The 14,719-nt window shown below is 34.3% G+C and overlaps 2 protein-coding genes and 1 long non-coding RNA gene across 3 annotated transcripts; 1 reads left to right on the top strand and 2 right to left on the bottom strand.

The window, feature by feature from the left end:
- Positions 1–351: 351 nt before the first annotated feature.
- LOC103498510 (cyclin-dependent kinase C-2 C) lies at positions 352–5,313 on the bottom strand. Its single transcript, XM_008461129.3, has 9 exons — positions 4,245–5,313; positions 3,368–3,652; positions 2,949–3,266; positions 2,632–2,859; positions 2,170–2,267; positions 1,974–2,079; positions 1,387–1,884; positions 1,170–1,302; positions 352–1,063 (listed from the first exon to the last, which is right to left on the bottom strand). The coding sequence occupies exons 1-9, from the start codon at positions 4,644–4,646 to the stop codon at positions 1,056–1,058; spliced, it is 2,076 nt and encodes a 691-aa protein (XP_008459351.1). The 5' UTR covers positions 4,647–5,313; the 3' UTR covers positions 352–1,055.
- On the top strand, positions 3,652–5,090 carry LOC127151002 (uncharacterized). The gene is made up of 2 exons (XR_007823664.1): positions 3,652–4,091; positions 4,211–5,090. It is a non-coding gene; the product is annotated as an uncharacterized LOC127151002 (long non-coding RNA).
- Positions 5,314–9,010: 3,697 nt separating the features above from the next.
- Positions 9,011–14,058, bottom strand: LOC103498511 (probable WRKY transcription factor 3). The gene is made up of 4 exons (XM_008461130.3): positions 13,418–14,058; positions 11,415–12,088; positions 11,150–11,308; positions 9,011–9,983 (listed from the first exon to the last, which is right to left on the bottom strand). Exons 1-4 carry the CDS (start codon positions 13,820–13,822, stop codon positions 9,701–9,703), a joined length of 1,521 nt encoding a protein of 506 aa, XP_008459352.1. The 5' UTR covers positions 13,823–14,058; the 3' UTR covers positions 9,011–9,700.
- Between the last annotated feature and the right edge of the window lie 661 nt (positions 14,059–14,719).

Here is a 14,719-nt window from a genome sequence, read left to right as displayed (position 1 = left end):
TAGAACATTAGCAGCCTTAATGTTATCCATAACAATAACATATACTTTTATGACCAATATCAATTATATTAAAATTACAATAATTTATCCAATTAACCCAAATAGGAAGGAGGGACTTAAAGTGTCAATTAGAGAAAAAGAGAAGGACAGAAATGTAAATGTGTAGGAAGGAGGGACTTAAAGTGTCAATTAGAGAAAAGGAGAAGGACAGAAATGTAAATGTGTAGGAAGGAGGGACTTAAAGTGTCAATTAGAGAAAAGAAGAAGGACAGAAATGTAAATGTGTGAATTAGGGTTTACGAAGGTTTGGGAATAAATGAAAAGAGGAAGTGATGCAGAGCCGAAAAAAGCCCGAGGCCGAGCGCTTCCCTCTTGAGTTAGGGGTGGCGTGGTATTCCACAGGGAGAGGTTTTTTCAAATTGTGGCGCACTCTCAGTTGCGTTGGGCTTAACATTATCACTTTCCGGTGAGGGCTTCCATGGCCGCTTTACTGCCCAAGCTTTTGCAGTCAAAGCGAGGGATTTCGCCCTACATTCAAATTCTATTTTTTCCCTTTTTCTTTTTCCGAATTTCTTTATTCTTATCTTTCATCGTTCGCTTTCTTATTGTAATTTTGACCACTTGCTCATGAATTCATTTTTTAATTATGTTTTTTTGGGTAGAATGTATATTTTGTTTTTTTTGATGGTGGAGAGTATGATAAATTGAAATTGGCATTTATATATTTATATGTTTTTGGGTGTTCATTCAGATGATAAGAACGATGCAGGAAAAGCTAAAACCACGTTTTTCGAAAAAAAAAAAAGATGATCAATTGCATCCGACGGGTATTTTTTTTTTTTTTTTTGCATTCAACTTGTCTGAATATCTCAAATAAATGTATGTATATCTCTAGAAGCTTCTTCTTTTCTGCTTCCTTTACGCTTGTTCTTTTGTTGTCGGGTTTGCAAATGGTCAATCTAAGCTCCGTTGTGGACACAGGTCTTGGAACTGCTGCTGCTAAGTGTGGTTGTTATGTACGTCTATCATCTCTATTGCACAGGATAATGCCCGAATCACTTATCTGAAATTAAGAACAGAAGTTTTTTCAATTGTTGATTGATTAGATAAATGAAAATTAAGAGTTTTTTTAAGTGGGGTTGGACTTAAAAACGTCCCCCATTTTTTACCTTTTTCAAACCTGGATTTTCGAGCCACTCGTCGGATATGACTTTCATTTCTTTGAAGGATTTCGTCTATTTTATGGGGTTGTGTTAACAACGGTCCTGAGAATTCAATGTGTGATTCTGTATCATCGTTGTCCTGTTCATTTATGAGAGAACATAATCAATTGGACTAGTCCAGAAAAGAAGTTATTGTTGTGTAAGTGAATGGAGGGATGCTTACGAGGTTTGCTGTGGTGTTGGATGGTGGTTTTGGATATAGTTCATTGGACATATCCAAGAACGGGTATGCTTCGGATGCATCAAAAGACTCGGGGAAATTGTGTTTTCTTCTATGGTGTTTTCGTAATTCGTAGTCCTGCGTGCCTGAACTGACTGGAATGTATGTGTGTCCATTCTGTTTTTTTGTTATTTCAAAGGTGTAATTTGCAAAGGATGGATCCAGAGCACTTATTTGGCTCTTAAGACCATCTGATATTGCAGATGTAGCTTCCTCTTTTCGCTTCTTTACCCAAGAAAAACCACTAGATGCTGAGACCGGTATTGGGGCTGTGAATGCACTATCTCCTCGCTGATTTGGTGCTGTTGCAGCCTGGGACTCTGATGTTGTATCAAATAGTTGCTTCTGAGGATCTCTTTGGAAAACGTCACCTTGTTCTTTGGAAAGGTTGGCAGTATTGCTGCCATTCCGTCGAGAAGGTTGAATGTTTTCTTCTGCTCCCTGTGGAGGAAAAATCTCCTTAAAAGTTGGTAATAGTTTTTGAATGGAGAGTAATGTGGTAAGGAAGAATGGGTTAAAGAAGGAGAAACCTCTTTGATTGGCACTTTATGACTGTTCAATTCTTGGAAATTCCTTCTAACTCTTCTAGGCCTTTGTGTTACCCCTGTCTCTTTTGCTTTTGCATTAGCCCTCTTCCTGCAGGTATTCGATAGGTATAGTTCTTCAGAATATATTGAAGAAACTGGATTTTGCAGCAAAGTTGGAGAGAGAGAGTGAAAGTTTCACCTTCGCGCATCTTCACGATTTTTGGCATCCATTTCTTTATTTGGTGGATACTTGGGCAAGGTAGATGGATCACAAGCATATGGCTTCGTTTTGAAATACTGGAAAGGAAGGCAAACCATTAACCCAAAAGCATTTGGGACTTTGAGTAATAGTTGTGAGGATAGCAATCGTGTTTGAGAGTAAGTCTAAGTGTTCTCAAGCAAAAGTGATTTACTTGTAATTTCCATTCTTCTAAAAAAAGTTTTGTTGAAAATTTGGGGAGACTCAAACTAAGCTAGATGGTTTCACTTTTTAAAGTAGACATGAGTTTATTCAACTGTATCCGACCCATAAGCTACGCCGACATGCCTGATGGATTACAATGTTACTTTTTTAAAATGCTAAATTAGCATGATTGTTATAGACGTTGACAGGACACACTGGTATTTGTGAAGTTGAATATGAAGAAGGGGCAAGAGTTACCTCAGACATGAGAGCAGATGAGGCGGTTCCACGCTTGTAAGGTTCTATGGCAAGAAAAGATTCTAATAGGCTCACTGCGGATGGTGCAAATTCTTTGCACTTTTCATTCAGAGAACTTTCATATGAATGTTGGGGTTTGAACATAGCTGCATGAGGAAGCTTTGTTTTTTTCCAGAACTCTTCAGGTGGGGAGCCGCAAAGTTTGAATATTTTGTGCAATTGTTCAACCTGTTTTGTTTTTTTCCATTCGTGTCAGATCAAACACTAAGCAACAATCAATAAGAAAAAGGCTCCTATTGGAAACCGCCATCCATTACCTCGGTTCTTCCTTTAAGAAGTGGTTTTCCCAGGTGCAATTCAGCAAATACGCATCCTATACTCCAGAGGTCCACAGTTAATCCGTAATCTGTTGAACCCATCAGAAGCTCGGGTGGGCGATACCATAATGTCACCACTCGACTTGTTAGAGCTTGCTTGTTTCTCGAGTTTATGACATTTGCTAGTCCGAAATCTGCTAACTTCAGAACTCCTTCATTGTTTACCAAAATATTGGATGCTTTAATGTCTCTATGCATTATACCCCGAAGGTGGCAATGCTCAATTGCAGATAGAAGCTGTCTCATATAACACTTGATCTGAAAAAAAGAACACAATGGAAGAAGAAATGAGATTGTTTTTTTATTAACACTGCCAACACTATTGATTGAGCACGTAAATCAGTGGATGAAATACCAACCTGTGCCTCACTGAACTTGACATTAGGAGAAGACACTAACCCTGCAAGGTCATGTTCCATGTATTCAAATACAAGGTAAATGCTGCTAGACATTTTGGAAGTAATTATTCCTTCTAATTGCATGATGTTTGGATGTTCAAGCCTGCGCAAAATCATAATTTCCCTTGCCATAAACCTAATGCTCTCCGGTTGAAAATTGTCAAAACGAACCTTCTTCAAGGCAACCATTTTTCCTGACTCAACTTCTCGAGCACGAAACACACTGCTGTATGTACCTTGTCCAATCTAATTCAAAAAACAAACTTGTTTCATCTTTCTGGTAATGTGTAAAGAAAAAGATGCACATCAAACATTCAAGAGGATGATGCATTACACAGGCCATTGCAGATAACAAGATTTATAGACCTTCAGAACATACAAAGAACAGAACTTGATCTTATGCTCGAAGAGACATGTTTGAGGTTCGATTAATTCAAATCTTGGAGCAGAAAACTTGTATATGTTCGCCTAAGATAGCATTTGCTAAATGCTGTCTCACCGAATGGTGTTGTTCTAAGTTCTCGCCACTCAAAGCCATATACGAATGGCATAAAGACCATTTTAACAACTGCACAGAAAGACTCTTAACGCAATGTGGTTGGTTAATCACTCTGTTTTTCATATGAACCTGCGTTAGATTATTAGAATCAATCTCTTGGGAGTAGGCCCTTTGTAGTTTTTTAAGGTAATGTTCTATTTATTATAGAAGGAATGAGATGGTTCATTTATGATATATCTTAATGATAGATCAGATTGAACTTTAATGGAATCAAAGTTCTGATTGTATTTTACTTTTTTCATCAGGACAAACGAAGAAATCGTGGTGTCATATTCGTACCTTCTCCAACTTCTCGAACGAATCAGCTCGGAGAGGAACCCATCCATGTACGGCCTCACCGGCAGCACTACTAAGCCAAGAGGGCCAGCCGGCGGCAATCTGCTCAGCTTCAACGTAGCGTTGAGAAAACCCTAATCTGAAAGAACCCCCCTTGCCTCCTTTAGATTTCTTAATATCTCGACTTCGATCCTCCGATTTGTCCTCCCCTTTCTTCTCATAATCAAGCGTCGCCACGGAATGAGCTTTGGATAAAGGCGGCAGGGTCACGACAGAACCATTCTCGGCGGCAACGGTGGCGGTTGTAGTGGTGGTCGGTTTATTGGGTTTGGTCCGATGATGATGATGGTTATAAACAGGTGATGCCGCCGCCTTAGCTACGTGCTTGGAGCTAATGCAACCCATGAACCACCAAATCCCGACAGCATCGATCGGAGAAACGACACAAGGGCGATCAAGATCAACCCTGATCAGGAAATGGGCTGCTCGGCACAAAGCGGAAGAGGGGGGGATCGAACCCCTACATCCAACGGCAACTCAAAAGGGTCTGCTGGATTATCTGAGGATGTAAAAAAAGAAGAGAAAATGGATTGAACCCATCTGAAATGAGAGCCATTTTTGGGTTTAACTTGTTGGCTGGCAACACAATGACCTCGTGTTCTTCATACTGCGAGATCTGCAGTATGAAGAATTGGCCAAATAGTTTCTTTTTTTTTTGTAAGAAACGGTCCGAAAGCAGAGGAACGAAAAGAAAGAGAAACATTGTGGGTCCTAACTGCCTTCTTCTTCCTTTTCTCTGCTTTTTTTGTTATCTATACCGTTTTTAATTTCATCTTTTCTTTTTCTCTCTTTCTTTCTTTCTATTTTCTCTTTGCTTTCCCTTCATTTCACTGATTCCGCCATTAGAGCACTGTACTACAAGCTTTGAGTTTCAGTTCCTTTGGGAAATTTCGTAGCAATAGCCCTCAAAAGTTTATATCTTTCACAATTAGCACTTTGGAAAGCCTTTGAAATTGTTCTCATCTTTTCTGGTTTAAGTTTTAATAAAGGATTAGTTTTTCTCAGTGTTATTATTCATTGTTTTGGGTTTTCTCAGGGAAATTTATGTCGTTTGTTTTGGTAAATTTATTGGGTAGTTTTTTCGATCTTTTCTGGTTGAGATTTAAATAAAATAAATTATTTATTTCATCTCGCATTCAAACCATCAAGAGTTTTAGGCTTTCTCGGTGAAATCTTATTGGGATGGGGACTCCACCAAGAAAACCAATCGATATCAGATGAAAATCTTGATTCTTATTTTATTGAATTCTTCAGGGTTGGTCTAGAAATAATCAAGAATAAGTATTTCAATGATTTTTTAGTTTTAGAAAAGGTACTATTTTTAAGTTACTAATACAATTTTCTTAATTTCAATCAATCAAAATTTTAATCTTTCATTAATATTTCCCATGTGGGGTTTTGTATTTGGAACAGAAAAGAAAAGAGTATGATATCCATAGACAAAACTCTTCTTTCGGCTCATCATTTCTCTCTTTTCCTTTTCCTTTCTTTCTTTGCTTTCTTCCTCATTAGTTTCACTCATTTCTCTCTTTTCATTCTTCACTTAATCATTACAATCATCCCTTATTCCTACATTTTACTTTTCTTTCAACTATCTTTCTCATTGCTTTCACCACCATTGGAATGGTTACATATATACTTTAGGTCAAGACTAAGGGACATTTGGGGTAAGGAACTTGTTACTATAGTGCTAGGCTTGGATTCCAAGGATCGATCATTTTAGTTTGGGTTGTAATATCATATGATTGAGGGGTAGATTATTTTTAATTTGAGAAGGAAACAATGAACACCAAAGCAAGAAAAATGATAAATGTAAGATTTTGATATAGTGTTGATTGTAGCTAATTGGAGAAATTTCATTACTTACTATACGATTATTATAATTTTAAGATAGTTTGTGTCGGGTTTGAAAGTATACATTTGATCAAAATTCTATTTTTGTTTTTAAAGAAAAGAAAACTGAAATTGTTATTAGTTGAGTTTGTGTTTTAGTGAGTGGTTATGATATCAAGTCATGTTGGAGATCAATCTCAATCATTCAATGGACCAAACTAAACATACTAAGGATTGCTAACACTACACAACCATGCATAAAATCTCTTAAATGTATTCTTGTCCCCTTTCGTCATTTGTTAAAGTTAAATTAATTACAATTTTAATCATTGAATCTTTAGGTTTGTATTCAACGAGTCTACTTGGATGAATAAATATTAATAATTGTTTAATGTTTGAAACTTTTATTTTCGTGTTGGATTTTAGAACTGTCTGATGAAACTTCCGTTTTTGATTATATGTGTTGATTCATTCATTATATAGAAATTAAAATTTGTGTAATAAAACATTAACTTTCAATTATATATATATAAGTCAATATGTTAAAAACTATAATAAAGTTTATAAAATTATTAGATATTTTTAAAGTTATAAAACAAATGGGACGTCAATAAAGTTTAAATTTTATTATCCTTTAGAGACTTTCTAAAGTTTGGGATTAGAATCTTATTTTTAAAAGACTAAGAGCTCGTCTAAACGGTTTCATTTTTGTTTTTGAAAATTAAGTTTCTAACTCTACTTTCAATTACAAATTTATATATTTTGCAGTTTACTTTCTAACCATATTTTCAAAAAGCAAACCGGGTTTGAAAACTTGAAAAAAGAAATAGTTTTTGGAAACTAGTTCTTTTTTATAATTTTTTTTAACTTGAATGTTTACAAGTAAAGTGAATGATGGTAAGGAAATAAGGAAGAAAGCAATTACAAACTTAAAAAACAAGTAACAAAAAATAAATGGGTACCAAACATGATCTAAACTCGTAATTTAAGCTAGTTTGAACTATGTAATGAATATGCAATGCTTTCTTACATGGAACGTTCACCTTTTAGAAGAAGATATACATAATTATGTCAAATACTTCATTATCAAAGTCACTTCAATCTAATATTACATTTTTTAGTACAACTAACTGCATAATGATAGATCGAACATTCAACATTTTTGTACTGTCGATTACAGTTGAGCAATATATAGTTTTTTCTTTTACGAAATAAGGTGCCACATTGAACTTTTGAGTTGAAGGGGTCTTAATCTTTGGTGAAAGAGATCTATCTATCTATCTATAGTAATACAACCATCCTACTTCTAAAGAAGACATTTTGTAACATAAATATTTGGCAATGGACATACATGATTTACAAACAAATGATAATTATCTTTTAGGATAAGATCCATTGTTAATTAATTAATTAATTTATTATTATTCTCTTTTTTGTGTTTTTTTTTTCTTTTATAGAAAACTAATTCTAAAAGGATCCTTTGGCGACTAGACTATAAAGATTTCATTTGACAGAAACAATCAATATGGGTAAAAAATGAAGTTGAAACATTTGAAAGATTGAGATCAAATTTGGAGGAAAAATTGAGCTCGAATTTGGTAACCATTTTGTTTGTTTCTTTTTTCTTTTTTAAAAATTATACCTATTTCATCTATTTTTTTTTCAATCATCTTATTTAAGAATACGAATTTTATTCTTAGTGAAATTAAAAAAAAATTATTGTTAGTTTTTATAAGTTTTCAAATTTTACATCCTCAAGGTAGATGGGAATGCAAGAAATCTAACGGTAGAAATAGTGTATATAGATTTAACTAAAAAACTAAAAATTAAGATTTTATTTAATAGTTATTTGGTTTTTGATTTTTGTATATAAATCAGTCCGACTATCCACTGAAAGTAGAAAAGATAGGAATCATCTTCTTTGCACTTGCACGAGTATTCGCTTCTCAACTCCTCACATATTTCATTGCACCTCTATCTCTGGTCCGCTTCTTTGAGTTCAAACACTATTTTTACTTCTAAAATTTTTCTTTTGTTATCTATAGCATTTATAAATAGTTTAAAAATTAAGTCCAATTTTAAAAATTAAAAATTAAACCTATTTTTGTTTTTAAAAATTGGTTAAGAATTCAACTATAGGAAAAAAATAGACTTCTTTAACAAACATAAAAAACAAAAAACAAAAAATAAAATGATTAGCAAAACAAGATCTCATTGATTTATTAAACAAAGCCTAAATAATAGTGACTAAAATATGTATTTTGCTAACTATCAGGGACCTTAGAGCACTTAATATAGAAAAAAAAATTCAAAGACCAAAGAAAGAAGCAGACAATTATTCAAAAATAAAAGCAGACAAGATGACAAACTCTCTTTTGTTGTTTTATGAATATTATTATTTAAAATAATGTGATTATTGTAATTAATCCACCAACGTATCTAACTATACTTTGTTGGTTCCAAGTGGAAAATTGTTAGACCACTTTGTTTGATGGAAGGTTGTTTTTTTTTTTTTTTGTAAGCAAACTTCCAAATTTTGATTAAGACACCAAAACAGTGGGTCCTTAATTCATTACTTACAAATTAATGAGCTTTACAAATCAGTAGCTAATTTCTTCCTAACATATGGTTAGTTATAATCAAATTAGAAAGCCGATCTATAACATGGGGCATTATAGACTTGCCTCCTTTAAAGACTTTCGACCCAACTAAAAACTAGGAAACGTTAGCATTTGCGGAGCGGAAGGTGGATTGATGAAAAATATCCAAAGGTAGAACAGACAAGGCAACCATTCTCAAGCAAATCAGGTACTCTTTCTGATATAAAGATTGGAAAAAGAAATAATAACAGAAAAATGTGATGATGAAACATAAAGTAAGAAGCAAAATGTAACAATGGCCCACTTTAAATCCAACTTTTTTCATTGTCTTTTCACAACCAAATGTAGAGATGTATATAGCATAGCATCTTCCCGAGGGAACTGTATCAACTACCCATCTTGATCAATGATAAAAAAAAAAACAATATAAAGATTCTCAACTTTATACACACAACTACAATTTGTACAGTTCATATTTTGGTATAAACTGAATGAACAACTACAAAACAATGAGATTATACAGTACATAACAATGTCTAGTTTGAATTTTTTTTGAAAGTCACACTACACAACAGGTTTCTAAGATTATAGGGAAGGTTACTCCACTTCCTCTACTTTGTAGAATGCAGTTTATATTATACTCTTCACCTCAGCTGCAATGGTGAAATGGGCTCAGGAAGCAGAGATATAAACAAGTAATAACATTATTTGTGATCACATAATATCAGTATGACTGACCTCCTTGTATCTCCCTTAGCATCAGCATGATTGAAAATAGTTTTGGGATGTAAATTGTAGAAGGCATAGGGCAAATGGAGCTCTTTTGACTTAAAACACAAACATAGACTATAAGATTTGAATTCTATGTGACTGGCAAGTTTCTTTTTTCCTTTTTCTGTAACCGGTTAGTCATTTGAAATCGAACTACTGACCTTCTGGTTGCACGAAAGATATTGTTGTAGTACTTTACACAGTGATTTGTTCTTCTTTAAGCTGCAAAACGGCAGGTCTCTGGTCATTAGTTCCAAATTCCATCTCTTTAAGTAATGGATGTTTCTGAGCTACAACTTTGAGTGGTTTGATATGGTGGACAGTGTTGTTGACAGTGTGGTGGCTGCTGTTTCTGGCTGCAGGAACATCATGGTTATGTTTCCCTTCGTATGTAGTTACAACAGCTTTCGAGTCTGTTGAAGACCTCTCAACATGCTTTCGGACGTTGCACCCAGCACTAGTGCATTTGTAGTAGCTCCTGTTGACAGGAATGTGTCAGAAGAAGTGATCATCCTAGTTTCCATAATCAACAAGCTTTGGATTATGTGTACAATGATTTAACACAGATGACTTCACCTCATAAATCTTTAGGCTGATTTAACACTTATCACAGAAATTATAGAAAAAAGAAGAGAATGTAAAAGAAGAATTGTCTTAGAGAACATGAGATGGTCAAAACTCCAAACCAAATGTCGATCCTCAATTCTAACTATCATAGCAACAAAATCACACAGTGAGATGAAATCAACTTGGATGTTATCTGTAGCCATACTGAAACCCCACCACCATTTCCCAATCTTTTTACAAGCAAAAAGAGGCCATAACCTCAAAACCCAACATTGTAAAACCCAAATTCAAAACTAAAATGCACTATTCAAAGAATGATAAAGTTTTGTTGTCTCCAAATTTTTCAAGAATATATCTAAGTGGTCATTCTCCTATTGAATGAAATAAAATATTTGCCTAATTGACTGAACAAAAAGTAAACAAGCTGGAGTATAGGAGAGTCAGCTGACAAAGCTAGCTCAAAATAACAATAAACAAGTTGCTGTCCCCAAATGGAGAGTCCAGAATTCTTAAACCTTTTCTTTTCTAATATTTTTGAAAAAGACAACCTTTTTCTTTTTTAGTCAGGGAAAGAAAAATAATAATAAAAGATAAAAAAAAAAATAAAAAAAGAAGGAAGTCAAACTTTGAGGGAAAGAATCAAGCAATTACAAGTTACAGCAAAACCATCTTCCATTTGTCAATAAACATTATCTATGACCTAAAGGAATCTGAGCCATGGGCTTATAAAATACAAACTGAATGCATGTTCATGAATGCAACCAATGGTAACCCAACCAGTTAGTCAGGTCAACTGCAGGCCATTCCAGTACCTTAAAATTTGACACCAGGTCTTACTTCTATCTTCGTTATAGTAATCATAATTCATCAAATGGAAAAAAAGAAGTCATAGAAAAATGATGACCCAAGGATCATTTTTTATCTTTAAAAGTATCAAGATCAGAGATGTAAAAATCTTAAAAGCTCAGAGAGAAAAAGTATAGCATGCTTATCGTAGGAAATGATAATGATTTCCAGGGTAATGATATGGCAAAGCGTAAGCTTATGCCTAAAATAAAAAGAAGTTAAAGTAACTACCTAGGGTTAGGATTTCCTTTAACCACTTTCTGTCCATACTTGCGCCACCTATAACCGTCATCTAACAGGTCAACCTCACTTCTTGTTTGGACAATGATTTTTGGTTCTGTGAGTGTTTTATGTGACAAGGCAACACTTGACGTCCCTGCGTCAATGTTCCTGCACTCATAAGGCAAAGTCACAAAGGTTCAGTTTTTTCCTTTTTATTTTTTAACCTACAACCAGAGCAAGATAACATATTAAAATTAAAAAATTTCACACATACTGCCGCTTTGGATTTGGCTCATCTTCATCTCTGTCATCCGTTATCTCTGTATCAGCTCGTCCTTCACTGTCACTAGACCCTAATTGCACATTTTCACTTGACTTGTTCAAAATTCCAGCTTGGTTTTGCAAGCCACATTCAGGCTTAATCAATGAATTTGTACATCCAGCTGGCTCAACATTATCTCTTGCACGTTTGTTGGCTGGAGGAGGGTCGTGGTTGTGCTGGCCTTTGTAAATAATTTCAGTAATCTGACCATCAGGTGAGCGCTCAATCTTCTTTTTTACAGGACAATTCAAATGAGTGCATTTGTAATAGCTTCGTGGAAATTCACTGCCCTTAACCAACTTCTGTCCATATTTACGCCAGTTATAGCCATCATCTGCAGGTTTATCGGAGCCATGGGGGGGAGGAGGAGGTTGATATTTTCTATCAGAATGAGAAACTTCTGTCGATTCTGCAATCAGACTTTTAGTGTCTGATGTGGAGGGTATTATGGCCAGTTGAGATGCTTCATCAAGAGAAAATGATGGATCACGAGCTAACGGTTCTGTAGGAGCTGGTACCGAAGAATGTTGATATTCCGCTTGCTGCATATGCATATGAGAATTTGCCAATGCTGCTTGGGCAGTAACTTGAGCCAATGCCTGCTGATGCGACATTCCAAATGGACTCTACAAGGAATTTAATCAACAAATCAACAGGAGGCATACAAGTCACTATACCCATGTGGAAATTTCAACGAAGTTTCAGGATGCAAATCTGATTATCATTTGTATGGCACATTATACAAGATACTACTATAACTAGAAGGTTAAATCACGGATTTGATTGCAAAGCTTTCAAAGTTGTGGCTACTGATCCATATATATTAAAAAGTTGACAAAAAAAATAAAATAAACAGTCTAAAGGAATTCTAAATTTTCAATTATGTATCTAATAGGTCCTCTCCTTGCAATTAACCAAACCTACCCAAAATCAGCTTGTATATATATATATATATATGATGATGATGATGGTTTCAATTTCATTTTCCCTTTAAATTTATGCTTGTTTTCATTTTTCTTAAAAACACATTGAATTTCATATTAGAAAAAATCTTAGTATCAAAAGTAAAACAAAATTTTAAAAACTATATTTTGAAATTTAAAAAAATTGTCTTAGATTTTGAATATGTTTCTAAGGTAGAAAACAAAACAAAGAAAGACATGAGTGGTTTATAAACTTGATTTTTAAGAACAGAAAACCAAAATCAAAATAGCTATCAAATGGGGCTTAAATAATATACAATCAAAGTGTCATATAGATAGTCATAAACCACCAAAGTTAATGCATCATTCTATAAGACACAAAATTGGAAGTATTGATCGCTATTAGAAACTCATTAAAGTAGAGCGACTAGATAAACATAACTTTGAAGGTTTAGAGACCGATTAGAGATTTTTAAGAAAAACAAATAGTAAATAGACACAAACCTCGAAAGTTGGATCACGAGATTGTTAATTTAACCAAGCTAAAATCAACATTGTGAAGTAATATAGATATATGAAAAGTTGAAATTTTATCTTAGTTTGTATAAGATACCGTTTGTTTGTTCAAATTCCCAAATTCCCCAGAGTTATGATACGTTCATTTCAAAAATTAAAATGCTATCCAAACATGTTCAACATCAAAAAGTTTTGCCGCAAATTTCGGCAATTTCATTTCTACGAAAAGAGAACCAAAAAATCTCACCGATGATAATTAAAAAAAAAGAACAGTTTCAACAAACAATCTAAAACTCAAAAACCATTCTCAACAAGAAGAATTGAATAAACCCCTTTCAAAAAAAGAACTTAATTTCGAAAACAGAACACAAAAACTCTCATTTCTCCATCAATATCATGAATACATAAAAGAAAGTAGCTAACCCAAAATTTTCAAAGCAAAAGAAAAGGAAATCTCAGAGCAGCAGAACAAAAACAAAAACCCCTCTAAGTCAAAATTGGGAGTTGCAATTTTACCTGAGGAGGATAAAACCCCGGCGAGTTAAGCAACCCCGAAGGACTAAGCCCCGGAGGAACCGAGAACAAAGGAGAACGAGCTACCACTAAATTCACCGGCTTCGATTGTTTCATCCCAAATTCCAATTCCGAGCCGGGTCCATCCTTGGCATAATAATTGGGAGTAGACCCAGTTCCGAAAAACCCCATAGCCATCGGAGAAGCCATAGCTCCAGCGAGAAGCTGGGAGAAGGAAGGAGAGTCAACGGCACCGTCGGCGAAGTAACTTGAAAGAAGAGTCATAGGACCAGGGCTAACCCCAGTGGGACCGCCGGTGAAAAAAGCCTCCATAGAAGGACGAGGAGGGAGAGTAATAGTGGGGCGTTGAAGTGGAGGCCTTGCTGCAGAATCATCCTTCTTAGCCATTGAAGAACTTCTTCCAAAAAATGGATTTCTCTCTCTATCTCTCTCTTACAAAGTTCCGTATTTGGGGCTTTCGTTTTTGGCTTTCTCAATATTTCGTGCTATCTTCTTCTTCTTCTTCTTCATCTTCACTATAAACTCCACGTAACCTCCAATTCACCATTTTTTTCTTTTTTTTTTTTACTTTACTTTGACCTTCTCAAATTTTTACCCTTTTTGAAAATAAAAACACTTTTCTCCTCTAAAATCCTTAAAATTGAAAACAATTCTTTTCATTATGATCTACCTAAACAGCACAATCTAAATTTTACGTAAATATACTAAAGATTTGAACCACAAACCTTTTAGCTCCTCATTCATATTAGTTATGTTCATTTTGATTTGGTTAAAACCAGACATGTTCTAACTCTTTATTTATACGGTATCTCAAAACATAAAATCTAAGCTAAAACTCACAAATTATTAATTTTAACTTTAGGTAAGTCGGATCATACTAAAATTAGATTCCAAATTTTTCTATGCAAGCTATTTTATTTGAGTGGTCTTTGTTTTCATATTCACCTTCTCATTCAACCCTTACCACTACTATTTTATAAATATAGTGAGTAGAGATTGCTATGATATTATCCATAATCACGTTTTTTTAACCATCCAACCATTATTTTGCTACGCTGATCAACTCGAGATATTGCAGTCTAAGGAAAATTGTACTTTGATTTCAACATCGTAGTCCATATAACTATCTTACATTAAGTTCCATTTTTAAGTTTTAAGTAAGATTTGCAAAGTCACTTTATCTAAAATTTCAAAATTGAAAAAGAAAAAAAAATCTATAACTAAACAACTTTAAAAGTTTTGTTGTACTTTCCGTTCTCTTAAAATAGATAGGTTGTGAACTTG

Source organism: Cucumis melo, chromosome 9 (assembly GCF_025177605.1).
Source record: "Cucumis melo cultivar AY chromosome 9, USDA_Cmelo_AY_1.0, whole genome shotgun sequence".
Classification (NCBI taxonomy): domain Eukaryota; kingdom Viridiplantae; phylum Streptophyta; class Magnoliopsida; order Cucurbitales; family Cucurbitaceae; genus Cucumis; species Cucumis melo.
Note: the sequence above shows the minus strand (reverse complement) of the source record. Positions and strands in the feature narration are given on the sequence as shown.